We start from the raw sequence: 27,961 nt of genomic DNA on the forward strand, positions 1-27,961 counted from the left end.
TCTGGAAAAAATGGTGATCTGGCCACCATTTTTTCCAGAGTAGGGATAGCCCTGAGTCTACACGTGATTCCTGCCATTATATTACTTAACATGGACCATTATAATTTCACGAGGAACTGACACATGGAGCTGTGCAGAGCTGTGATTTGTCATTGCACAGACAGTTGTTTCCACCTCTACCCACGCAGTGAAGCAGTCATGGTGAGTGGGTGTGGATGTGTGTCTAGACGAGCGGTGCTTTTCTTTTTCCGCAGTGGACACGGCAGTGACCTCGGCCCCGTGTACGTCAGGAAGTGACCTTAGGACCTGACGATGTCCTTATCGCCTGCTACGAGCGTTCCTGTGGCAACTCTGTTCGACTTTCACACATTGTGCTGGAATGCCTGGAATTCAGGTATAATTTTAAGCAAAACCAGCAGAGCAATTCATGTTGGAAGAGTACTGACTATAAGTGTGCGTCTGTGTCCTACGGTGCCTCCTGACATCTGGACTGAATTTATCATATTATCATGTTAAATCATACATCAAAATTCTTTCTCACTGGTATGGTTTTCATTTTGTGGTTTTCAGTTCTGTCTTAGGACATTTTTAGATACTGGTGTGTGGAACTTTGGTAATTACTCTATTTAGTGTCTGGCTAAGTGTCTTGGCAGAATTAAATCATGTCTCAGTTGTTTATTTTGGATAGATGTAGACCTCTTTATTCAATCTAAGTTGTACATTACATCATGTAATAGCTGTGCACTGCACCTGTGGCACTTCCTCTGCAGAAGGTATTTCAGAGGAAACACATGGACTTGAGGGCTGAAAGCACTTTTATTGTGCTTCACTTCAATAAATATTTGGGAACGTTTTACATCTGCTTAAATGTTCACCCCTTCATCTTGTCTGTTTTCTTCGTATTGAAAAGTTTATGAAAGTATTTTTTTAAGCTGCACTTTTTGGCTGCTTCTGAGATTTGTACCAGTTAGGCAGTCGTGGCTGGTGGGAACAACTTATGTGGTCGTACAACTAGGAAAGAAATCAGGACTGTGTATTTCATTCATCCATAGTTTATGTGATAGAAAGAGAGCAAGACAGGTAATAGCCACCTAAAAAACTATTAATGAACCATACACCAGAAAAAAAGGCATTTGCTGAAATCATCCAGCATCTTCTGAACAAACATATTAGAAAGATGTTTTTGACAACTGTATTTTTCATGAGCCCCTGCTCTGCATCCTTGAGTTTTCATTCAGTAAATTAGAAATGTGTTCAGAAGTTTTTCAGCATCACTGAAAGACGGTGTTATTGACAATCTAAGGGGAGGTGCACCAGAGCCGAAGGAATCAGACATAACAGAAAAGGCAGTTTGAGGTTTTATTTTGTTTTGGATGGAGGACTGCTCAGTCTGTGACCTCTGCAGGGTGTGGTGGCGATCCTGGAATAATGACTCAGTATAGCTTAGTAAAGTCAACTATGACTAGACAGCAAGTCGGATGTTTTTGCTATTTGTGGAAGTTCCAGCACTCAAGGCTGATTTGCCCACCTTGTTCAAAGAGTACCTGCAGATGTGGCAGAGACAAACCTGCCAGTGCAAACTTTCAGTGACTCTAAGAGCCAAAACCTTAGACACCAATTGAAGTGCTCTGCATTTCATTGAATACGTGACAAATGTTGTTCTGGGAGAAGATTTTAGTATTATTCAGGGCTTTTACAGCACAAACCATGTTTATTCTGAGACACTTAAATCAGCCACAGGCAGCTAGTTGGCACCACCCAAACCCACAAACTAGCAGAGCTAAATATTGTCTCGGTCAACTGTTGATGCTACAAAAACTTATTTTTGGAAGAAGAACAAATTCAGTGTGCAGTTTATTTACATACACATTAAAATGTGATATTAACATATACACATGTTATTATATTTCCTGATGCTGAATGCTGTGTTTTAAAGTTGTTCATTTTCATAAATAAGAAACAAAACAAAGCATACATTTGTTCAGAGAGCAAACAAACCGTTTCCACCACACGTTTTCTGAGCTGTTAATTTAGTTATTTAATGGGAATAAACACGTGTAACAGGTTCTGTGATGTGTCGTCTACATGGAAAAACAATATTCAGCTGCCAATCAGATATTTAAATTGATTAATTGTCAAGTAAGAATAAAAAAAAAATAATGTGGAAGGCAAAGGAGCTTGCAAAGAAAAGCGTCTGGACATCTTTAAGTTACTTGAAGAAGTTTCACCTCTCATCCGAGAAGCTTCTTCTTCTTTGCAAGCTCCTTTGACTACGATGACCTGGATGACTGAGAACCTTCACAGACAATAATGTGGAAGCGCTTTTTAACCTTAATGAGTGCAGGGTACTGTCTGATTTCAGACAAATCACGCCCATTTGATTTTCACATGTGTAAATATGATTAAAGAACTTTACAATGTCAGAGTATCAGCACAGAGTATCTGCACCACAGACTAAACCTGCCTTGTATTTTGTATTACTTGCACGCTGAGGAATTTTGGGGTTGTTGGACAACTCTCCCTGAACATGTGTTAGACATTTCTGGTTCACAGTGACAGATTTGGTAGAGTGACCGGGCTTTCTTTCAGCACACAGATCAATGAATTCTTTAGTAACATTTATAGGACAAATAATATTTTCATTACTTTGCCCTGTAGGTTTTGCATTCATAAATCAACAAGGAATCCAAAAGACTTTCCTGCATACCGTCACATACCAAAACAATATTCGCCCAAACTGAATGGGGGTTATTGTGCAGGATTTGGATTTGGGGGTTTCTTCAAAGGAGTTCACTGCGATTGAGAGTGATACTTCACTGTCTGGGACATTTCCAACATCTGTAGGCTTTGGAAAAATGTGTTGAGGCTTTTTTGCTAGTCTCAGTTTAAATTGGCAGATATGATTTCACTGTGTCTGATACTGGCTGACTACATCCCTTTCATACATGTTTGATCAAAGAACAAGAATAATGAAGCTTGACGGACAGTCTGTGAACTTGCTGCCCATATTCAGCTTAAACCTCATATTTTTCCTCTACTTTTTATACATATGTTTATGGCTTTAGTTGCTTAAACTTGCTGCATGTTACAGTGGGGCTAGCAGCTATTACAATGCAATCCTTCCAGGTTCGGTCATTTCTGGAGGGCATGGAAAGCACATGGTAGCGGCCAGGAAAGCATAGTTTCAGAGAAAGCTCAGTTTGAGCCCCAGCAGTATGTTCATACTGGCAGGCCACCTGGAGTCCACCTGTAAGCTACACACATTCTTTCCTCTTCTCTATCTTTATGTCTGTCTCCTTTTATTTATAAGTTATGACTGGATGTCTTTCTTGCCCACCCATATAATGTGAGAAAAAGCTGATGTTGAAACTTAGGAATCTATTCCTAGTGTTCCTCTGACTGAATTGTTTTCTAATGAAAGGCTTGCTTTCTATTTAAGTCAATGGCTTGAGTATTTTTGTTTAGGTCAAGGGACGCTGTGGCTTTGACTGTGTTGTTGTTATATTTTGTGTAACAGTGCTATAAAAACAAATTATATTTATTTCTAGAATCAAAACAAAACTTCTTGATTCAGACTTAACATTTCAACATCCAAATGAAATTAAGCACACATAGTGATTTCTTCCTGATGAATCACTGATTTTCATCTAGCATAACCGTCCAGGCATGTGAGAAATGGGTACTGTTGAATCTTAGTCATCTGTTCCTAGTTTACCTTAGACTGAATTCTTTTATAATGATGAATTACTTTCAATTGATGACTGTCTGCAATCTTTTTGCTATATTTTTTTTACAAATGTGGCCACAACACGAATAATTGTTATAATTTGTGTATATAATAGTGGTAAAAAAATGTTTTTTTAATTTAATGTCACTTTTGTGAGATATGTTCTTAACGTTGCTGTAGAAACAGGTCAAAGCTCCTGCTTACCCAGGGAAATATCACCACACTGGCATGAAGGACTGGAGAAAAAAAACTGAAACCAACTTGGTTACTAAACAGTTTTTTAATTGCTTTGGTAATCTGCTGATTTTACTTTTGCTGCCATCATGATGTAACGATTGTGGTTATGAATCATGTCTAACCAGTAACTTGGTGGTTTTGCTTGCTCATGTCCTCTCAGAGTGAATTGTAACACGAGTTATAGCCCTAATTAATGGGGAAGTGTCTTAAAACTGGATTCTTTCTAATGGTTGACAGGGGCAAAACTTCCAGTTTCAAAATAAAATCTTGTTGTACAGATATCTGAAAGGTTCCTAATGAGTTCATGGTCTAAGTCTTATCAGAAATGTTGATGTTTATTTTGTGAAGGATAGTACCGTTTAGAGCAGGGGTGGGCAATTCCAGGCCTCGAGGGCCGGTGTCCTGCAGGTTTTAGATCTCACCTTGGGTCAACACACCTGAATCACATGATTAGTTCGTTACCAGGCCTCCGGAGAACTTCAGGGCATGTTGAGGAGGTCATTTAGCCATTTAAATCAGCTGTGTTGGTTCAAGGACACATCTAAAACCTCCAGGGACACCGGCCCTCAAGACCTGGAGTTGCCCACCCCTGGTTTAGAGTTAGCAAGGGTGATAAAGGGCTTACCCTGTGATACAGCTTCACTTTAGAGGTCACCATGATGGATCATCTGCCTCCAGCTCTATCTAACCCTCTGCATAGCCTCCTGAATTTTATAAACCTTCTTTGGGGTCTTCCTCTTTTCCTCCTGCTTAACAGCTCTGTAGTCAACATCCTTTGCCTGGTGCAGGGGTCACAAACTCCAGGCCTCGAGGGCCAGTGTCCTGAAGTCCTCGATCCAACACAGCTGATTTAAATAGCTAAGTGACCTCCTCAACATGTCTTGAAGTTCTCCAGAGGCCTGGTAATGAACAAATCATTTGATTCAGGTGTGTTGACCTAGGGTGAGATCTAAAACCTGCAGGACACCGGCCCTCAAGACCTGGAGTTCGAGACCCCTGGCCTAGTGCATCCAGTGTCCATCCTCTGCATATGTCCAAAGCAACTCTTCTTTATCTCTAAACCACTCGACCTGAGCTGTGCAGCTAAAATGCAAAGTGACTTTTTGTGTTAGGCTGTAAACATATTTATTTCTGCTGAGAGGCTGTGTTTTCTAAAATGGGTATTTCTGAATATTGGCTCACTGCAGTTTTGTTTTGGTTGTTTTTGCAATTCCATATTCATTCATTTGTTACAGTCTGTTATGACCATGTTGGTGTCATTCCTGGAACATAAGACTTAAAACTGCTCAAGTCTCACAGGTGAATTTGACCAAATGGTTTTTGTGATGTCACAGCTTTGTAAATGATGAAAAATACTTCATCTAAAACTAGTCTTAAAACTTTTTGAAACTGTGTTGGGTGTGAGTGAGCGTGAAGTTGACTTTCCAACACATTTGGGATTTGTTAAAATGTTTATTTTAGTTCAAACTTCTGGGCTTTGTTTGCTTGAACATAACGAAACTGCAACTGAAAATGAAAATAATATTGAAAAAGAGGAAGTCAACAAAAATCACCGCTGACCTTTTTGTCCAGTTTCCCAAATGAAATGGAATTGTTTATCCACCACATTCTGACTCTTACACTAACTTTTTGTTGCTCTTTATATCACCTCAATAGACATCAGAAAGGTTTTTGGATTTAAAGTGTTTCTGTCAAAACGTTTTGCAGCTGCTGTGTTTTTCCACAGGTCACAAAGGTATTACATCACATTAACATGCTTGCAGTGATGGTCCTGTCCTGACGTTAATTATGATGTTTAAGAACAACACTGTTAGATTTGTATTGTTGATTGTTATTTATGCTTAGAAATATTTACTTATATATGCTTAGAGTTTTGTAATTAGTTGTAGATTGGTAGAGGTTTTGATCCTTGATAGTCTGCAAACTTTGTGTGTATTAGACAGCACTTTGGGAGCATGAGAGGTCATACCGTGTCTTATTATTTTATGGTAGGATTAACGTAGCTACATCTGTTCTAGTCTAAGTGCTCTTTGTTTAGATGAACTGCAGGACTTCCTCACCGTGTTATCTAGGATGAACCATCTAGGGTGAGGGGGAGGCTACCCTCTTCCTGACCAAGGATGTTTGACCCTTTGATCAGCAGTCCACACACACACACACACACACACACACACACACACACACACACACACACACACACAGGCAAGGTACTCTTTGTTTGTATGTAGACGTCGTATGTTAATGAACCTATGCATATTCATGTAACCTCAATAAAAGGACAGTGTATGGGAGAACGGACGAGAGCTACTGGGGTCAAGCGAAGGAACGGTGCCTGTCCGGTTCTCTCCCGTGCACGAGTACCATGAAGAAGTTTGCCTACTTGTGTCTTGCTTGCAGTGTAATTATATTGTCTTAACGTTCCAGCGAATAGGTTTATGCTACAAACCTATCATTAATTGGTCCTTCGAGAGCCGGAGCCCTGGAATCGCATTCACCGAGGGGAGGAGAGGCACGCTGAAAGACTGACGTCAGCCAGGAAGTTCCTGTGGATTCGCTGTATGTCTTTTCTCCTCGATGAATGGCGATTGGCGGGATTCGAGGCTGATATTACACGCTAAGCAACACCGAGTAAGTTTAGAGTCCAACTCTATAACTGTACGTCTTCGCCGCTCAGTGGGGCGTTGTCCGTGGCCGCTCAGTGGGGCTAAAATTCGCCGTCTAAGTGGGGCGATGTACAAAGCCGCTCAGTGGGGTTTTTTGTACAGAAGCATTAAGTCGCAGAGTTGCGCAGTTCGAACTTTTTTTTGGTTCGCCGTCTTAGTGGGGCGAAATACAGACCGCTGTGTGGGGTACTGTAGTGAGTTCTCCACCGCTCAGTGGGGTGTTGAGAAGTTCCGCGGGGTCCAGATTGTGCTGGACAGTAGGCCTATTTTGTGTTGTTGTCATTGTCATTGTCGTCGTTGTTGTTGTTGTTGTGTGTGAGTGTGTGCGGAGCAGAACATGTGGTCTGTGACACCGACTGTTGTTGTTATCATGGGTTTCTAAGCAACCAAGAGTGAGTCGGAGGGAGACAGACGTTTGTGCTGGACTTTGCTCCTGGCAGCACAAAGTATTTATGTAAAAAAGAGAGAGAGCGACGGCTCCACAGCTGCGCGGGTTCACGCGAGCGCGGTCACGCGGACCTGAGCCGTGCGGTTAATCGCAGGCTTATAAATGGAAGAGATTCAAATGTTAGAAGTTTTCAGAAAACACACCAGCCTTGGAGAGCTGTGGAGAAGGCCAGCCCACATCAGCAGCACTTAAGATATGCTCTGGTGAATGGCTTTCCCCCCACCCCTTGCTGACACAATGTTTATTCTTTAGCTTGCCCTGATCGACAGCAGCCTGTGTGCCAGACCATAGATTTAATTGAGGTGGATAGTTGTTAAAAGTAATCTACATTAAGCTTGTGGTTGCTTAAATTCAGTACAATGACATGTGAGGTGAAGTGATATAGGTAAATATTTAAACTCATGAAGTGCATAGAGGCACTTGACCTGTGTGAAAGACTGTCGTCTTATTATGAGCCATTGTTGAGATATAGAGCACATCTGTGAAAACAACTAATATGCTCAACCCTGTATGAAACATCTAAAAATACATGATGGAGAAGCTGTGTTGAATATGTAAGTGTAAGACTTTGCCACTGTGGGCAGAGCATGCAACTACTGTGTGATGTCGCGTTGCAGTTTTGTTTTTGTTTTTTGAGCTGATGAGCAAGCTACACATTATCAGATCAAGAGCTGTCTGAGAACTACTCAAAGAGAGGGAAACAGGGAGTGTGCAGCATTTCCATGAGCAGTTTTTCTGCACCTTGACTCGTGTGTGTGTGTGTAGCATCAGCATCATGTTTTTGTTTATTTGTTTTGTTGGATTAAAAATAATTAAATAAACTGGTGATCATATTTACGGATCACCATGGCACATATCATCAGCCATGTGATTTATTTTTGCAGATGACAAAGTGAGTGTGAATGTGTCTGACATCACAGTGTTTTTGTGCACTGTGTAAGAGTAATTGCCTTTGATTGTGAGTGACAGCGGTGATTTTGCAGGTCACCAGCTATTGTAAATAAAAAAAAAAAAAAGAGTGAATAAGAGGGAGAATTTATATTGTAGAAAAAAATAATCATAGGAAAAAGGTTTTGTGTTGATCAACCAAAAAAAAACAACTATAATTTCATTTTCTGCTTTTAAGAAAGGATTGTTCACACAAACACAGACAGAGAGAGAGAGAGAGAGAGAGATGTGTGTTGATTAAGCAGTGATGATAATAATGAACATGTTTTAGTTTGTCACTTTCAGGTGAAAAGCAGACCTGTATCAATTTTCCACATGCAACAGTCGGAAGAAAGTTATAGTTTAACATCATTGGAAACATGCAGGCCAAGTTTCTGGCTGACTTATTTACAGTGCCATGTGTTTCTCAACCTCACAAGCGAGCTCACTCCTCCCTGAAGATAAGGAATGCAGCTCCAAAGCAATAACATGATAAAGAGACAGCAGCAAGTCCTGAGCACAAAAAGTCCCAGCAAAGCAGCAGCAATGTGGATAAACAGCAGCAGAAGAAGAAAGCAAACCCATCTTCCTGTCTGATTGGTTGAATTTCACGGAGGGGCGAGCAAGATGGCAGCGTGAAGAGGAGTTTTTGTTTGAGTTCTCAGCACGAGACACTTATTTGACGTCTTTCTGGCCTTCGGGACTTTTTTTTGGAGATCAGCGCGCTAAACTTGCTGGATCTGAGGCCAGGTTCTGCGGCGGCAGCATGTTGAAATGCTCAAAAAGGACTGAGTGACTCGGGCAAGCCACATGCGGCTAGCGACATGAAAGAAATGGACCCTTCATGATGCGTTCAACGTGCCAGCGCTGTGGTGGGAAAGGCTCCATCATAAACACGCCCTGCGCCGAGGTTCAGGCCAAGAAGAAGAAGACGATGACTTCCAAGCCCAAGAAGGTCGGCCCCAGTGTGGGCGAGCTGATTGTGAAAGCCGTGGCCGCTCTCAAGAAGGCTCTGGCTGCCGGAGGCTACGATGTGGACAAGAACAAGGCCCGTGTCAAGACCGCCATCAAGAGCCTGGTGGCGAAGGGCACTCTGGTGCAGACCAAGGGCACCAGGACCTCCGGATCCTTCAAGATGAACAAGGCTACTGAGAGCAAAGCCAAGAAGCCCGCCGCGGCCAAAGCCAAGAAATCGGCAGCAGCTGCTAAGAAGTCGCCCAAGAAGGCAGCAGCAGCACTTCAGCTACTAGACAGGACAAAGCTGAAGGAGAACTGCCGGGACTGTTGAAGAGGGAGAGGACAAAAGAGTGAGAGGACAACAGAGTGAGAAGATTAGGTGAGAACACATAGGAATTATTTAATGTGGGAAATCAAAATTTGGGTTAGCAAACCTGGGGAAAAGAAAACTGACTGCTTAAGTTGGAAAATTGAGACGGAGTCTGAAACATTGCGAAAATAGAAACATATACAAAATCACACACACACAAGCAGAACATGCATTAACCCTACTAACAATTCCAAACACAAAATGACTCATGAAGACTCATAGCACATTAGTTAAGAAATGATTAAATAATAGCAGAGAAATGTGTAGGAAAGGCAGCTTTAAGAACATGCTCTGCTGGAGATGCAGCTCCACAGACATGCATTAGACCTGCCTAATAACACAAACCCATGCAATGAAAATTAGCTTGTTATCTTTCATCAGTGTTACAATAGTGTCAATTTAGCAGACACTTGTTATCAAATACTGAATTTATCCTAAAGAAAAAAAATTGACTCTACAAGTTGCAGGACAACAATTTAACTTTTGTGGGAAAAAAAAAAAGATCCTGGTTTGAGCAACCAGTGATCAGACAATAAATTTAGTTGTTAAAATGGTAAATTGGGAGAAGCTTCCTGCTTGATTGAGGCAGCACATGTAATTTACTGTATGAGGGAAATTGTCTTTTGTGATACTATTTTGAACATGCTTTTCTGTCGTCCTGTCAACTTAGTGGGTTAATAGCTGATATGTAAATTAACAATTTCTTTGTTTGCTCGTAAGATGCAGTTTGCCATGAGATGAGCTCAATGAATGGGATAACTGCTAATACATTTGTTAAACTGTGTACCTTTTCAGTAATTTAGGGTGATTTGACATATGCTGAGTATAAAAATGTTTGCATTGAAACTGTTAGACATGAGGTATTCATACCTGGGAACTTTTCAAGCATAAAGGTCAAAAAGGGGGGAAATGTTAGATTTGTATTGTTGATTGTCATTTATGCTTAGAAATATTTACTTATATATGCTTAGAGTTTTGTAATTAGTTGTAGATTGGTAGAGGTTTTGATCCTTGATAGTCTGCAAACTTTGTGTGTATTAGACAGCACTTTGGGAGCATGAGAGGTCATACCGTGTCTTATTATTTTATGGTAGGATTAACGTAGCTACATCTGTTCTAGTCTAAGTGCTCTTTGTTTAGATGAACTGCAGGACTTCCTCACCGTGTTATCTAGGATGAACCATCTAGGGTGAGGGGGAGGCTACCCTCTTCCTGACCAAGGATGTTTGACCCTTTGATCAGCAGTCCACACACACACACACACACACACACACACACACACACACAGGCAAGGTACTCTTTGTTTGTATGTAGACGTCGTATGTTAATGAACCTATGCATATTCATGTAACCTCAATAAAAGGACAGTGTATGGGAGAACGGACGAGAGCTACTGGGGTCAAGCGAAGGAACGGTGCCTGTCCGGTTCTCTCCCGTGCACGAGTACCATGAAGAAGTTTGCCTACTTGTGTCTTGCTTGCAGTGTAATTATATTGTCTTAACGTTCCAGCGAATAGGTTTATGCTACAAACCTATCAAACACCATCATAGTGATTTCAAATAAGCCTCACGTTTCAAATTCCTGGTTAGTACTTCATGTACTTCGTATTCAAGCTAAACTGAATTTGTCTCATCTGCCACTTTTCTTTCTGCTTTTTGCCTTCAGGTTCCCATTCATTTTCTCTCACAAGAGGTCACAATGATTCAAATTCATGCAAACCTCAGACATGCCACCTTTACACCATGGAAACCACAGCTAAGAGAAGGATTAAGTCTCTTTTAAGTCTGACTACTCAACATATTTGGGCTTCACAAGCATTTGAGGGATCTGGGTATGAAAAACCGTGAAAATATCTGCTCTATATTCATTCTGTGAAAAGATGAACTATATCTGACTGACCAGCAGATTATGTAAACATAAGCTACATAAATTCTTCTCCACTTAAATCAGAATTGTTACCACAAAAGCCCTGGAAGTTGTTTGACTTGTTGACAACCTTGCTAATGTATTTTTCTCTCCTTAGCTTATGTGAAGCTGTGCAAACTTAGAACCCCGCAAGACTGGAAAGAGAGGGAGGAGAGGAAAAAGAGTGTGTGTATGGAAGTGGAAATGGGCAGCAGGGAGGAGGAATGTAAAACATCTGATACTAGTCCAGTTGCTGTTTACACAGTAGTCAGCCCGTGACATCAGCGTCCAGACTTTATAAATGTCAGGCGGTGCAAGAAGGAGCAGTTAGCAAACAGCTGCACTGGTCACACCACACCGTCACACAGTTCACTGAGACAGACCGAGCTCCATCAGCAACACAAGCCCCCATGGACCGACAACTGTGTGACTGTGTGATTGCTTTGGCTGTACTGCTGTGTGTGACTACACAGGTGAGGCCTCCTCCAGCTTATTTACAGTAATCGATTCTGAATGAGACTTTTATCAGAGAGTATTGTAGGTATGTAATGCTGAATTGTTTGTTTTCTTCCTTCATTGATCAACACATTTCCTTTTTAAAGTATTTGTTAATGTTTTCTGAAAGAAAGACGACATTTGCCTTGATTTTATTACAATGATTTGAAATAAAGATGAGATGATTAAAGTCATCCATCAAGAAAAGGTGATGTATTAGACAAGCAAGACTGTTGTTAATATTTTTATTTTTACCTAGTTGTTAATGTCTTTTTTTGGTTGATCAAATGCCAGAAATTGAAGTGAAATCACACTTTACTTGTCATCAACCTCCTCGTTTTGTGTAGCCGACTGTTAGAAACCAGTAGACATTCAGTGTTATGGTAACATCACAAATACAGACAGAAAACTCTTACAACATAAAAGGGGGGACTACATTTTTTCCCTTGAATATGATGTAAAATATGAATAAGAAGTCCCACCTGTGTTTTTTTGCAGTTATGTATTTGAAAAGTTGTTGACTGCATTTCTTTACAGTAACTTTGTTGTAAAACCTTGAAGGCTTCTCTTGTAAAGTGAAAGCGGACTTGGCCAGACCTCGCCTGTGTTTTGGCTCCTTCAGACACATGTAATTGGAAGCAGTGCTTTATTGCGTTGGATACCGATTCAGCTTCTGAGAATGCTTATAATATTTTCTTTGCTTCTTTTCTTAAGGAATGAGAGTAATAATTTTGGTACTGGAATGATCATAACATCAGAAGACTGATTTATGATGATTTTCTCTCATCTTTTCAGGTTTTGTCGTATTGTCATACCTTCTAACTTATTTTTCTTGCTCCTCCAGGTGCTGTGCCAGTTGTGTGACAGGCCATGCCTTTGCCCCAATCCTGTCCCTCAGTGCCCCACAGGAGTACCCCTGGTGCTGGATGGCTGCCGGTGTTGCCAGGTGTGTGCCCGGCAACTAGGCGAGTCCTGTACTGAGATGTTTCCCTGTGACAACCTGCGAGGGCTTCAGTGCGACTACAGCGCCAGCTTCCCTGGGTTACCTGGGGAGTGTGTCAGTGAGTGTCACTTCTAACAAGCAAACAACCAGGCCCATGTCTGTGTGGGTAGGCTATAAGGGTGGAGGACACATAGGGAGGGAGTAGATAGAGCCTCAGCCAGTTTGCATGACTGGGACACACAGACTGACACTTAATGTTAGAGTCTGCTTAGCTGAGTGGATTCAGGACTGCTCTTGACACATTTCCTGTAATAATTACCCATGAGCATGATAAATTGCAGAGACAACACTCCAAATGAAAAACAACTTAACAGTGTCTCACTGAAGAGACTTGCTTTTCCATAAAGTGATGCAAGCACTTGCAGGGACAGCAGCTCCTGTGTCCTCACCTCTCTCTTGTTTTCTTCTGCTTCTTCCACCTAACTTAATCTGTCCATTTCCTGATTAAGTTTCCACATCAATGGATAAGCAAAGACAACGTCTGTGTTTCTAACAGGTCAGAAGGATCTGGGCTGTGAGGTCAGTGGGATCTTTTACCAGGAGGGGCAGTCGTTCCAGCCCTCCTGTGACACTTACTGCCGCTGCAGGGGGGGCGGGGTGACCTGCGTGCCAGCTTGTCCACTGAATGCTCGTCTTCCCACTCCAGACTGTCCCAACCCACAATACATCCGACTACCTGGGAAATGCTGCAAGGAATGGGTGTGTGAAAACCTTGAAAACACGGTCATTCAGGATGCAATTACAGGTAATGGATGCATGACTCTCTGATACAGATGTATTTTGATGTTTTACAGGTGGGGAAAAGAGCTAGCCTGACATGTTTAATGATTCCTTTAAATTTTCCTGACATCAGAGCTGGATGTCTACAACATATTTTCCAGTGTCTGGATTCTAGTGCCAAACGTATGTTCATGTAGCGTATGAGTCTTAGTTGCTCCTCACTGATGATCAATCCATATGTAATATAATCCTTCATTCCTTTTTATGAGCTCTGTTACCGGCGGTCATGTCTGGAAGTTTTTACTGGAGTATTTGTGCATTAAACGGGGTGTGTCAAGCCAAAGGAAAACTCCCCAAATCCAAATATAAACCACATTTTTGTGGGTGAAAACATCCTTTTTCCCCTCAGTCACCATGCTTCTCAGTTTCATAACAACAACCAAAGCTGTGTGACAATTAAATATATGAAGCCATGTCAAGACCTCATTACTTCATTAAAGGGGGAGTGTGTGAGCACATGAGATGGGTGTTGGGGAAATGAAGCCAGTCTGAAAACATCTGGAATTCCAAACACTGTCTGACTCAAACTAAGTTATGAGAACAGCAAAGGAACATTTTGTGCTTCGATACAAAACCTACTGTGTCATCGTTGAAAGTTAGCCGGTTATTATGACTTCTATGTGTTAGTTCTGTGGCTTTTATTTGCACAAAAATGCACTAAATGTAGCTTTAAAATTTGATGTGAGCAAAAAAAAGAACCAGAGAGGTGAAAAAGTCCAAACAGGATCCATTTTACTTTACTTTAAAATAAAGGTTTTCAAACTCTGTTGGGAAGCTGGATTAAGAGGAAGCTATATAAGCAGGCTGATCACCATAAATATGTAAGTGCTGAGGTAATGAGAGGAGTCAGCTGCTTAGATTGTGAACAGTTCTGCACTGGTAGTTGTTTGTTTGGTAGTGTGATTATTCAGAAGTTATGAAAAGATCTCCATGAACGTTTTGGCAAACGTGGGGATTTGCCCAACTTAAAAGTAACTTTTAGAGTTGGAAGGATTATTGCAGTTGGCAAGATTTGACACAAATTTAAATAAAAACTTAGAGAGATGGTTTTCATTTTCCCTAAAATATGCCATACTCATTTGCATCTAGATATCCTGGTTTCAGGACTAAATTCCTGTATGGTAGGTAGGGAATCGTCAGCATTGATGAAATGATGCAGTCTCAGATTGTTGTTGTTTTAGTTTTGGTGCATTTAGAATTTGATCTAAAGGTTTGATGCATTTCCAGTATTTGTGTAGCTCAGCAGCTCAGGTAGTTAGCAATAGGCCACCTCAAAGCAGGATCCCACAGTGATTAATCACTTCAGCAAGAGCAGGGATATTCAATTGAAATTTAAGGAGGTCCACTGAGAAAGTTTCCTCAAACAAGGGTCCACAACATCATAAAGTCCCACACTCTAAGTAAATGCAATATATTTTGAAGTATGCAGTACACAGTTGTATCGATGCCAGTATATAGTCAGGAACTGTCACACAAAAGAAAATACAATTCAACAGTATTTCAACAATCTTTACTATTATCTTATTCTAATAATAATATAATACTAAAAAGTTCTTTGCTAATTCCAAGCATAATAAGGTTTGCATTCAATAATGAGAAAGAGCTTTTGATAAAGTTGTCTTCAAATAAACTGATTTAAAAATAATGAAAGGTGTAGTTTGAGTCCCCCCTTCTGTTTTTTCTTCTTAGCTTCTACATATAAATCATCTCAGCTTTACCCCTTCTACTCTCAGTTTCCTGTTCTGCATCACGTCTACTCAGTAAGCTGTTTTCCCCGTGCTAAATGATTTGATTGGCTGAGCAGTATCATGTGATAATTGACTACCGTAAAGGAAAAAGCTGCTCATTATAATACACTTACTATAAATGAAAAAAAAAAGTTGCCCAGATTAAAATAAAAACAGCCCATCAGGGCACATGAAGAACGGCATCTGTGTAGAAGAAGCTCCTCTTGAGTCTCTCTGTCCTTGCCCGGATGATGCGGAACCTTCTACCAGATTGCAGAAGTTGGAACAGTTTGTTGCCAGGATGGGACGGGTCCTTCAGTATCTGCGCTGCTCTAGTCCGGCATCTCCTGGTGTAGGTGTCCTGAAGCGGGGGGAGAGCAATCCTGCAGCAGCGTTCTGCTGTACGGATCACTCTCTGGAGAGCTTTTTGGTCCTTCACACAGCTGTTCCCAAACCACGATGTCATGTCCTGTGTGAGGATGCTCTCCACAGCGCCTGTATAGAAAATCCTGAGGATCTTTGGAGAGACCCTGAACTTCCTCAGTTGTCGTAGGTGGTACAGGCGCTGCCTAGCCTTTTTGGTCTGGACCTGAATGTGGGCAGACCATGTCAGGTCTGAGGAGATGTGGACACCAAGATACTTGAAGGACTGCACCCTCTCCACTGGAGCTCCATTGATGATAATGGGCTTGTAGTCTCTGTGCTGACTCCTTCTGAAGTCCATCACCAGCTCCTTGGTCTTGCCAATGTTCAGCTGGAGATGGTTGTCCTGGCACCATGATGCCAGATTCTTCACTTCGTCCGTGTAGGCCGCCTCATCGTTGTTGGAGATGGCACCCAACACCACTGTGTCGTCAGCAAACTTCACAATGGTGTTGGAGTAGTGGGTGTAACACACTATGCATAGATAATTGCAATACTTTATATAGTTTATATGCTAAGAAAACAGGTAATAAGCTTTATTAAAGTAAATGAATAGATAAATACATTTATTGATTAATTAAAACTTTCATTAAGAAGTTTAATAAGTGCTAAATTTTCACAAAGACTAGAATCACATTTGTCTACTTAACGCAACATGAACGTTGGACATGAATTTTCCTCTTATTGTACTCATTGGTTTGTTTGGTTTCCCTCCCCACCCAGCAATGAAACCGGATCAGTTATGGCCATCTTTGCAGAGGCATCACCTTCAAAACAACAAGTTTTCGCCTGCCTCCTCTTGTGTAGAGCAGAGCACCCAGTGGAGTGCCTGTTCCCAGAGCTGTGGGGCGGGGGTCTCCACACGGGTTTCTAACCAGAATCCTGCATGCAAACTGGAAATAGAAACTCGCCTGTGTAAGGTGCGACCTTGCCACACTTTCCAGCCGGCCCCAAGGAAGCCCATGGTGAGCGCTAACAAAACCCACATCCTGTAAATGTGTACATTTACACGTACTGTCAGGTTTTACCTTTGATTTCAGTTTCACGTATAGCTTCTTTCAAAACTGTAACGAGAAAGTTCACCGGGTCACACAAAGTATGCAGAGACATGTCATCATTTTTAACACAATATCACAAAAGGTAAAAAGACATTTTAAGGCAACTACGAAAACAATGATAAGAATCTGTCTAGTTAGACACCACAATGAAGCTGTGACAGAACAATTCTACTTTTTGTTTCGTTTCTCTCGTCTGCCTTTTGACACAGAATGATACTGAAACAGATTTCATCAATCAGATGGGGGAGGGGTTCCTCTAAACCCAGACTACATTAAAAAAAAATTAAACATTTCAGTGTTAAAAGTACTAAAAGGGACTTTATAAAGTAGTTCCCACTAGTCACTGAAAAACTGTGGGTCCCACTTTCGTGCAGCAGAGTGGAGTCGGCCTTCCTGTAAATCTGCAGTCAATGTTTATACTCGTTAACTAACTGAACTACAACCTTTCACTGACCTTTTTTTTTAACCACTGTTTTTACCATCAATTATTTTTAGAGGCTTTGAGGCTCTAGAGATTTTTTAGAGGTTTTGTAGGCCTATGTTACTGATGTGCAGATAAAATATATTAAAAAATGCATATTGTCATGAAGTCTACCTAAACATCTTGAATCTTTAGCCTTACTGAATCATTACACTGATTACCTGATTTTTCTTCTTCTCACTGTTGTTTCAGTGGGGACAGAAAGGAAATTGCAAGGCCAGCTACACGTCACCGGGACCCATTCGGCTAGTTCACCAGGGCTGCTACAGCACTCATGCCTACCGAGTCCGTTACTGTGGTCAGTGCACTGACTCGCGATGCTGCACACCTTACCAAACCAGCACTGCTGAGGTGACCTTCCGATGTCCCACTGGCAGACTGCTGCAACGAGCTGTAATGATGATCCAGTCATGCGCCTGTCATAATAACTGCCCCTATGCACCTTTTACAAATCCCGCTCTGTGGGGATACAGACCCTGATCAGTGTGTAAGAGCACGGACTCACTAAAACTATAGACTTCAGTGAATGTTTCAATGGCTTCACAATAAAAGTATCCCCAGGTGGATTGACGTAAACAACAAATGGACACTGAAAGAGAATATTATTATTTTAGAAAACTGTGATTTTGGATGAATATGTCTGCACTTATCTACAGCTCACAACTTCTGGAAAGCATCATTCTGCCAGTTTGTGACTTCATCTGAGAGTCAATAGAAAACAAGTAGACGTGTTTTACAAGAAAGGGAGAAAAGAAACATAAATGTAGGAGAGCTAGGGACTGTAATATACATGTATAACTCACAAAGTAAGTTCTAGAAATACTTTTACAAATAACTTTCAGATGTGCACTGATTTGGTTTCTTTTTTCCTCCCAGAATTGTTCAGTACAGTGATTCCCAATAATGTTTCGCCTTGGATATCAAAAGCAATATTTTAAAATCACTGAAAACATCTTGACTTTTCCCAAATCTTTAGGCTAAAGTTAAACACTACGTAGATATACTATAATTCAGTTTTGGGAAAATGGATCAAATTAAACTCATCCAATATTGTTGAAATCTGGCCTGTAAAAAGAGAAGCATGTCACCTAAAATCTATATTATAACTTAAAGACAGTTGACCATGATGTCAACTGGTCATGAACATACTTTTAAAGACTGATTTTTTTATTTCTAACTTGTAACTTGTGTCTATAAATTCAACTTTCAGTGATGTAGAAATATGTATTTGTTAAAGACATAACCCACAGAACGATTACAACTTTTGTAATGACAATTTCTAGATATTCTCTGACGTGAGCAATGCAGCTTTTAACTTTTGAACTTTGTGTGTGTGTGTGTGTGTGTGTGTGTGTGTGTGTGTGTGTGTGTGTGTGTGTGTGTGTGTGGCATAATGGGATTACATTGCACTTTCATTTATTATTCTGATGTAAATAACTGTAAAGAGGTGTCTCGTGTACAGTGATTTTTTTAAAGTATGCCCTGTATTTTTACTCCCACTGGATTTTGTGCTTTTTGTGGTTATTATGTTTGTATAAATAGTTACATTGTTCAAACTGTAGCTTTTAATTATGTCACTTCATCTGTCATGACTTTCTGCTGCTGATGAGCTGTTAAAACTTGCTTGTAGCACACCAATATACACACTAAAATCAACAAGAAAATCCTTTTGCAGCTTTGTGGATAAATTTAACTTTTAATAACTCTTATTATGATACTGGCTTAATGTGTTATATTTCTTTATTGTTCCTTTAAGGGTTTTTTTCAGTCTCACTTAAAAATACCTAGTATGCTTAGAAAGCTACAGTGGTGGATATAAGGATGTTGTGGGTTCATGAGCAGCTGAATATAAAGATACATTCTGAAATGAAAAAAGTGAATGTCATCTCTATTAAAAGTCCAATTATCTTGTAGCGTCCCTCCGACAGAAGACAGACACGATCGGTGTTCCGGTTACCGGTGTTTATTAAGAATAGTAACAAAGGCTACTGTGGGCTGTAGCCAACAACAAAACGACAGGGAAAAATGCAGTCTCCAGAATCAAAACAACCCCCCCTGACTCTCGCTCCTTTTTTCCGTACACACCCACAACAACATTCTCTAACACCCGCCCCCCAAACACTCTCAGCCAACCACACACATGCTCTCCTCCAGACTCTCTGTCACTGGTAGCTGATCTGATTGACTGGCCACCATCATTGTGTGTCACAATGGTGGTGGAGTCTGTAGGGGTGGAGTCCAGATCTGTCCGTGGCCCACCCTATTATCCCAGTGAAGTGGCCGCGCCCCAATAGGGGGCCAGTTTGTCCCGGTGCAGGGCGACCCTCCGTCCCCTTGGGGGCAGTTGTACCCTATACACCACTTCCCACAGGCGTTCCAGAACCTTACAGGGTCCAACCCAGTCACTGTCCAGCTTAGGGCATCTACCCTTTTTCCTATAGGGGTTGTACACCCAGACCAGTTCCCCGATGTCAAAATGTCGGCCTCTGGAATGGACGTCGTAGTTCCTCTTCTGCCGCACCCCCGCACTCATCAGTTTCCTCCTAGCAAAGTCATGAGCTGACTCCATGCGATCCTGGAGCTTCCTCGCATAGTCAGGACCTGATTGATCCCCATCAGCATCGGGGGGTCGGCCCATCATCATCTCCGCTGGAGTCCGGATCTCCCTGGCCAACATCAAGAGGCAGGGGAGCACGAAGTGGAGTCTTGAATGATATGCCATGAGGACCAGGGGAATATGAGTGTCCCAGTCACGTTGATGTTTAGCCGTCACTAGCGCCAGTTGCTCTGCCAGTGTATGGTTAAATCTCTCAACGAGACCATCACTCTGTGGGTGGAGGGGTGTTGTACAGGTCTTATGGGAGCCTAGTTTCTCGCACATGGCTGCAAACACACGGGACTCAAAGTTCTTGCCCTGGTCCGTGTGGATTACTTCAGGCACCCCAAATCTGCTGAACATCCCCTCCACCAGAGCATCCACAATCTTCTTGGCCTCTTGGTCAGGTAAACTGTGTGCCTCTGGCCACTTTGTGAAATAGTCTATAGCTGTGAGGATACAGCGGTTTCCCCTTTCTGTGCGGGGAAAAGGACCCTGAATGTCCATCCCCACCCTCTCCATAGGGTACCCTACCGAAAACTGTTGCAGTTGGGCATGGGATTTGGCTGTAGGCCACTTTTGTGCTGTACAGCTGTCGCAGCAGCGGCAAAACTCCTCTACATCCCGCCTATGTTGGGCCCAATAGAATTCCTGCCGGAGGCGGCGGAGTGTTTTGGTGACACCAAAGTGGCCAGACCCTGGGGCCCCATACACTGCGCGAAGCACCATCTCCTGCAGGGCCCGCGGGACCACCAACTGCCACCTCATCTTGCCAGTAGCTGGTTCCTTCCAGCCCTTTTGCAGCACTCCATTGTACCGCCACAAGGCATTAAACATGGACCAGAGTCCCTTTGTGGCCCGTGACAACATGGGGTTGTCGCTGTTCCTCAGTTCACCCAAGCACTGGTTTGATGTCAGCATCCTCCTCCTATTGATGTCTCTACTCTGTTGCATCCACAGCAACCAGCCTCTGACCAGATGGTAAATGGCCTGCATTTGTATAGCGCTTTTCTAGTCCCTAAGGACCCCAAAGTGCTTCACACTACATTCAGTCATTCACCCATTCACACACACATTCACACACTGGCGATGGCAAGCTACATTGTAGCCACAGCTGCCCTGGGGCGCACTGACAGAGGCGATGGCCGTTCCTCTACCCCTGTCACAGCACACTTTACATCGGGCACCAATTGGTCCTCCTCCTGAGCTTCCTTCCTCTCACAGTAGTGGCATCCGTCTTGGGCACAGGGTCTGCGGGAAAGCGCATCTGCATTTTTGTGCTGGGCCCCAGGTCTGTGTACAACCTCAAAATCATAAGCCTGCAGCTTCTCAATCCAGCGTGCTAGCTGCATGAGCCATTGCAAGGCAGCATGGTCAGTTCTGACCGTAAAGTGGAGGCCCCCGAGGTAGTACTTAAAGTGGTGTATGGCACATACCACTGCGAGCAGCTCCCGCCTTGTGACACAATAGCAGCATTCAGCTTTGTTGAAGACCCGACTATGGTATGCCACCACTTTCTCCCCGCCGGGTATCACCTGGGCTAGCACTGCACCAGATCTGCTGCCATCTGTGTCAAAGACAAAGGGCAGAATGGAAATGCATGCTATACTGTGGGTACACTGTGGACCTCTCTCTGTTTTGTAAGTCTGCCCACAGTGCTATGCACAGGTCCCAAAGGAGATGGGGGAGCAGTGTGCTACTGGGGGAACACACTACCATTGGGGTAAGGCTGGGACAGTATCAATATGGGCAGTATGTGTTAGAGTAACATCCACACAAATGATTTTCTGGTATGTTAATTTAAGTTTTGAAACTGCTTTTACAAGCTAATTGTGTGGTCATTTTCTGTTGCATAGCAGTCTCATTGTTGCTAAACAGGCAGGACAGAACCACGCTGTAGAACAGGCATAAGATAAATGTTGAAAACCCAGAGATTCAGACTGTGGAAGCATAGGCTAAAAACTAGAGCTGAACTTATTTCACTTTTCACTTCTCATATGGCTTTGTCAGGATGAGAGCAAACAACAGCGTGTATAAACGTGTGAAAACTGCCACTTCTGCATGGTTATATTTTCCTGTTTTCAGTGAAAGAGGTGAGTCAGTTATCTCATAGCCCACAGACGCAACTCAGGAAGTGTATAAATGTGTGTGTGCTTTGATCTGTGCAGTGAAGGCTCTCACTCATCGAGGAGGAGGAATTGTACCGACTGCTATCAAGGACGCAATGAACAAGTCTTCTTGCATCAGCTTTGACTTTACAGGAAAATTCCTGCCACCTGTCTACATTTTAGTATTCATCACTGGCATGGTGGCTAACGGACTGGGATTGAGGTCAGTGCTGCAGAAATGGGAGAAACTGGGGAATGTCTCTGTTTTCGTTTTCAACCTTGGACTTGCAGACATTTTGTATTTGCTCACACTCCCTTTTCTGATGGTGTACTACTTCAAGGGTGATCAGTGGATCTTTGGAGAAGCCTTTTGCAAGACAACAAGATTCTTCTTCAACCTGAATTTATACGGCAGCATTGGATTCCTCACCTGTATCAGTGTGTACAGGTACTTGGCTATTGTCCATCCAATGAGGATGATGGGGAGAATAACTGTGACTCATTCTGTGGCTATCTCAGTCATGGTCTGGCTGTTGGTGAGTGTTCAAAGTCTTCCAGACATGTTCGTCCCCAAATCACCCATAAACAATACTAAGAAGTGTTTTGATACCACCTCTGAAAAGTACATTGAAGATTATCTGAAATACAGTTTGGGACGGACACTCACTGGATTTTGCATCCCCCTGTTCATCACCCTCAGCTGCTATGGACATATGATTGCTGTTCTCTGCCACAATGATAACATTGATGAAGTACTGAAACAAAGAAGCTTAAAGTTGTTATTCATCTTGATTCTTCTGTTCTCTGTTTGTTACATCCCCTATCATATATTAAAAAATCTCAACCTCTTGTCAAGACTAAGCGTAATCAAGGGGACATGTCATAAATGGTCTAATGGAGTCTATATTGGTCATCAGATAAGCCGTGGCCTTGTGTGTCTGAACAGTGCGCTCAATCCTCTAGTTTACCTGCATGTAAGTGAAGATATTTGTTCTCAGCTCAGACAGCTACTCCAACAAGTTCGCCAAGCTGTCACTAGTCTGTACACCTCTAACCAAACTTCAGTCACGGATACTTGAAATGTGCCGATGAACATGAGGAGTACGCCTCATCTGAGACTCATCTGAGACTTTTGTAAGAAACACAAAAATGTTGCTTTTTACTAAAAAGCAAAAATAATACTTAAAAAATACTTGAAAGACGAGTTATTGCATTTGTGATGTAGTTGCATGGTGTCATGCATGGGAGGTTTGCAGCTTGAATGTGTGAAAACAAACAGGATATGATGCTGCATGCTTCACTGCTGATAGAAGGTTAATGTTAACAGCATATCACATGTATGTACACACGCTGAAAGTCAATTTTGATTATGTTGTATATACTGTATATCTATACTTTGAGCATTTGAATTCAAGCCTCCTCATTGTTGTTCTGCTGTCTAACTATAATTAAATGATTTTTATTCAGATTTCCCTTATTTTTGATAGTAAGTGCATAGTGGATGCTTTCTGTCTTTTTATTTATTTTTCAGTAAAATAAACTGTTTTGTCTAGATCTCATTTTTGTTTTTTATGTACAACACATTTCCAGCAATTGAATTAAATGTTTCAAATATTTGAGGAAAATCAGCTTTGCAAATATTTTTAAAGGTGGTAAATCAATTCAAGAATACAATTTAAGATTGCAAGAATACACAAGAGTTTTTGTGAAAGAACCGTAATGTAGTCGATTATGATATCCTCTGACTGCATTTCGTTACCTCGTACTAGTGACATGTCCAATGACAATAAAGTTGAATTCTATTCTATTCTATTCTAAAATGCCACAGGATATCTCATGTAAAATTATGGTAACACCTATATTTATTTTCCTCTCTAAGAAGTGATCGCGCAGTTTTTCCGCTCTCACCATGGGTGTATACGTTACACAGACGTTCGTTTACCACAGATAGCAAAGTAAATGACACCCCTAAAGGTTTAAAGCCTCTGAGGTTGTTATCAGAAGCAATACTACTTTATACTTTGTCATTAAAGTCGAGATATTTTCAAATGTATTGTAATTAGCAGGTCATTTGCTTTAAATTAGCAGCATCATGTTTGGAATAAAGAAAATGCTCCATTCCAGCAAAGGAACCTCATCAGACATTTTGGATAAGTAAAAGTGGCAGGTTTATGTTTTTCCCAGTCAAAAAGACTCACTCTTGATAAAACTATGACTTTTAGACAAATTTATTATGGAGATTCTGCAATTTTGCACACAACAGTAGCTGCAATTAAAACCATTTATGACCTAAAACATAATTTAACATAAGTCCTAAATATGTCATTGCCTGTGAGTCTTGATGGGTTATTTTGTGATTCCAGGTTGTTATTGAAAGTTTTCAGTTTGCTTTTAATTATTATTCCACAGCTTTAGTTTTAATTATTATTGTAGGTTGAGTTTTACTATTCTTTCTATTAATGTTCTTCCATTCTGAGTTGTGTTAGAATTATTATTCTACTTTGAATTCATTCATGTTTTTGTTTTCATGTAGTTTCCATAGTTTTTCTTGTCACTTGGTTTAGCTTCACCTCTAATCCGAGAAGCTTATTCAGTTCTAGGGTCAAATGGTGGAGAGTCACAGAGCCCCAGTCCAGTATTTGACCCTAGAACTGAAGAAGTCTCTCGGATGAGAGGTGAAACGTCCTCAAGCAATTTAACGAAGTCCAGATGTTTTTTTTTCCATGCTCCTTAGACTACGATGACCTCGATGACGGAGAACCTTCACAGACAGCTTTGAGATGCATTTGTAGATAAAAGGTATGTCCCAATTCATAGGCCGCATCATTCGAAGGCCAATTACGTCACAGCCAGGCGACGAAGGCTGTCCCATTTTAAAGATTCCTCCAAATGCGGCTGACAAATGCGTCCTTCATTTCCCTGAATTTGACGGATGGGTCGAGTGTGTCCTTCGTGGCCCAACCTATCCCAGAATTCATAGCGCAGCCCAGCAAATTCCAGTCTCTAACAATGGCGGCAGCTACTTAGTTTCAATATTACTCCTATTACTGTTTCTGGGTCACAAAATACACTTTTAGCATATTTTCAGGTGAGAATGTAGCTGTTTAAACTTCAAATATCTGTTCGATTTATTAAGACATCACATATTTGCAAAAGTGCTTCGACGTTTTCTGAGACGTCTGTTACCGACTAGCTCGATAGCTGGTTATAGTTATAGTTTTCACACAGCTGAATAAACGTCAAACAGAAAACTATTAAACAGAAGTGTGAGATGGTCGAGTATTTACTCCAGTGTCCTGTTATATATCAATGAGACAGCTGGTGATGCAAATCTGAAGGCTCGACTGTCCCATTTCACAGCCTCGCACTTCCAGCCTTCTCGGTCTTTGAAGGACAGCCCGTGCAGACCGCAAAGGCCGGGTCCTTCGACCTATGAACTGGGACATACCTATTATTACGTGTTTTACCATCTTTAAGGTGCTAGCTTAACGTTATGGTGTAAACGTTACCTTATATTGTAATAAAGCAGTTACTGTTTAAACAATGTTAGGACAGAAATATTAGCTTCTGTCATGACTAATTAAGTTACTAGTTAATAAAGTTACCAGTAAAATGATTCATCGCTGCCACAAATTCACAGTAAAGTTTCAGTTATCACTGTGGGACTGCTGAGTCACCTGAAGAACTGATTTCATTCATGGGGGAACTCCAGTAAGTAAGAATTCTAAAAATAGGAACCCAGACAGACAACTGCAGAATTGTGACATAAATGTCAACGTGTTAGCTGACATAGGAGGACAGCTGCATATATATGGGGTGCCGTTTGTAAAGTGAAACATGCTGACATTAACGGCAACATTTTTCTACATTTAGCTCAAAACCTTACAAAAACATGTTTTTTTCAAGTCATGTTTTACAACATTTAGTAAAATATTTGTAACTTCTTACATTTAAAACACAATTTTAAATGTTAAATCTAAATTTTAAATCTAAATATTATATTTAAATCTAAATGTTAGATTGCCTAACAGCATGTCCAGCGATTTAGCTGGACATGTGCTGCGGCGATTGTGAAATGGAGACTAAATTTGCTAAATGTTAGCTAAATATTCAGTTTCCTGTAACATTTAGATTTAACATTTAGATTTAGAGCTAAATGTGGAAAAATGTTGCCGTTAATTTCAGCATGTTTCACTTTACTAACGGCGCTCCATACAGTGGGGCAAAAAAGTATTTAGTCAGCCACCGATTGTGCAAGTTCCCCCACTTAAAATGATGACAGAGGTCAGTAATTTGCACCAGAGGTACACTTCAACTGTGAGAGACAGAATGTGAAAAAAAAAATCCATGAATCCACATGGTAGGATTTGTAAAGAATTTATTCGTAAATTAGGGTGGAAAATAAGTATTTGATCACCTCAAACAAGGAAAATCTCTGGCTCTCACAGACCTGTAACGTCTTCTGTAAGAAGCTTTTCTGTCCCCCACTCGTTACCTGTATGAATGGCACCTGTTTGAACTCATCATCTGTATAAAAGACACCTGTCCACAGCCTCAAACAGTCAGACTCCAAACTCTGCCATGGCCAAGACCAAAGAGCTTTCGAAGGACACCAGGAAAAGTATTGTAGACCTGCACCAGACTGGGAAGAGTGAATCTACAATAGGCAAGCAGCTTGGTGTGAAAAAATCAACTGTGGGAGCAATCATCAGAAAATGGAAGACATACAAGACCACTGATAATCTCCCTCCATCTGGGGCTCCACGCAAGATCTCATCCCGTGGGGTCAAAATGATCATGAGAACGGTGAGCAAAGATCCCAGAACCACATGGGGGGACCTGGTGAATGACCTGCAGAGAGCTGGGACCAAAGTAACAAAGGTCACCATCAGTAACACACTACAACGGCAGGGAATCAAATCCCGCAGTGCCAGACGTGTTCCGCTGCTGAAGCCAGTGCATGTCCAGGCCCGTCTGAAGTTTGCCAGAGAGCACATGGATGATACTGCAGAGGATTGGGAGAATGTCATGTGGTCAGATGAAACCAAAGTAGAACTTTTTGGTATAAACTCAACTCGTCGTGTTTGGAGGAAGAAGAATACTGAGTTGCATCCCAAGAACACCATACCTACTGTGAAGCATGGGGGTGGAAACATCATGCTATGGGGCTGTTTTTCTGCCAAGGGGACAGGACGACTGATCCGTGTTAAGGACAGAATGAATGGGGCCATGTATCGTGAGATTTTGAGCCAAAACCTCCTTCCATCAGTGAGAACTTTGAAGATGAAACGAGGCTGTGTCTTCCAACATGACAATGATCCAAAACACACCGCCCGGGCAACAAAGGAGTGGCTCCGTAAGAAGCATTTGAAAGTCCTGGAGTGGCCTAGCCAGTCTCCAGACCTCAACCCCATAGAAAATCTGTGGCGGGAGTTGAAAGTCCGTGTTGCTCGGCGACAGCCCCAAAATATCACTGCTCTCGAGAAGATCTGCATGGAGGAATGGGCCAAAATACCAGCTACTGTGTGTGCAAACCTGGTAAAGACCTATAGTAAACGTTTGACCTCTGTTATTGCCAACAAAGGTTATGTTACAAAGTATTGAGTTGTATTTTTGTTATTGACCAAATACTTATTTTCCACCTTGATTTACGAATAAATTCTTTACAAATCCTACCATGTGGATTCATGGATTTTTTTTTTCACATTCTGTCTCTCACAGTTGAAGTGTACCTCTGGTGCAAATTACTGACCTCTGTCATCATTTTAAGTGGGGGAACTTGCACAATCGGTGGCTGACTAAATACTTTTTTTTGCCCCACTGTACATGTAGTCTGAAAAACAGTTTTGTCAGGTTTGCAGGTATATCAGCATGAGACATTTTTACATTGACGAGATTATTAAAATCTCTAATTCAGTGAAGCATTATTGGTCCAGTCTGTTTGGATAAATATAGTAAGCTGATGTATGTCCATTTATTCACACATTTTCTTAAGTGCTTATCCAGTTCAGGATCACAGTGGGGTTGGAGCTGGATATGTTAAATAAATACACCT

The 27,961-nt window shown here is 41.6% G+C and overlaps 3 protein-coding genes across 6 annotated transcripts; all 3 read left to right on the forward strand.

Moving 5' to 3' along the window:
* The first annotated feature begins 220 nt into the window (after positions 1-220).
* Positions 221-19,114, forward strand: ccn5 (cellular communication network factor 5). Of its 4 annotated transcripts, none has more exons than XM_082518780.1 (6): positions 222-394; positions 10,996-11,708; positions 12,575-12,791; positions 13,230-13,478; positions 16,387-16,628; positions 17,395-19,112. In XM_082518780.1, exons 2-6 carry the CDS (start codon positions 11,646-11,648, stop codon positions 17,680-17,682), a joined length of 1,059 nt encoding a protein of 352 aa, XP_082374906.1. In that variant the 5' UTR covers positions 222-394; positions 10,996-11,645; the 3' UTR covers positions 17,683-19,112. The 4 variants fall into 4 exon arrangements, with proteins under 4 accessions (XP_082374908.1, XP_082374906.1, XP_082374907.1 ...); XM_082518781.1 differs by lacking the exon at positions 222-394 and having other exon boundaries at positions 10,874-11,161; positions 11,354-11,708; XM_082518782.1 differs by lacking the exon at positions 10,996-11,708 and having other exon boundaries at positions 221-394; positions 17,395-19,114.
* Positions 8,201-10,010, forward strand: LOC309697120 (histone H1-like). Its single transcript, XM_082518783.1, has one exon. The coding sequence runs from the start codon at positions 8,847-8,849 to the stop codon at positions 9,288-9,290; it is 444 nt and encodes a 147-aa protein (XP_082374909.1). The 5' UTR covers positions 8,201-8,846; the 3' UTR covers positions 9,291-10,010.
* Positions 19,115-21,935: 2,821 nt separating the features above from the next.
* On the forward strand, positions 21,936-23,460 carry LOC309696336 (P2Y purinoceptor 1-like). The gene has a single exon (XM_082517522.1). It carries the CDS (start codon positions 22,023-22,025, stop codon positions 22,983-22,985), a length of 963 nt encoding a protein of 320 aa, XP_082373648.1. The 5' UTR covers positions 21,936-22,022; the 3' UTR covers positions 22,986-23,460.
* Positions 23,461-27,961: the final 4,501 nt, after the last annotated feature.

This window comes from Aulonocara stuartgranti, assembly GCF_965226115.1.
Source record: "Aulonocara stuartgranti genome assembly, chromosome: 20".
Lineage (NCBI taxonomy): Eukaryota > Metazoa > Chordata > Actinopteri > Cichliformes > Cichlidae > Aulonocara > Aulonocara stuartgranti.

Bases quoted from the DNA above. Each gene is read 5' to 3' on its own strand.
- LOC309697120 (XM_082518783.1), top strand. From the start codon at position 8,847: ATGATGCGTTCAACGTGCCAGCGCTGTGGTGGGAAAGGCTCCATCATA.
- ccn5 (XM_082518780.1), top strand. From the start codon at position 11,646: ATGGACCGACAACTGTGTGACTGTGTGATTGCTTTGGCTGTACTGCTG. The intron at 11,709-12,574 runs GTGAGGCCTCCT...TTGCTCCTCCAG, and splicing joins TGCTGTGTGTGACTACACAG to GTGCTGTGCCAGTTGTGTGA. The intron at 12,792-13,229 runs GTGAGTGTCACT...TGTTTCTAACAG, and splicing joins GTTACCTGGGGAGTGTGTCA to GTCAGAAGGATCTGGGCTGT.
- LOC309696336 (XM_082517522.1), top strand. From the start codon at position 22,023: ATGAACAAGTCTTCTTGCATCAGCTTTGACTTTACAGGAAAATTCCTG.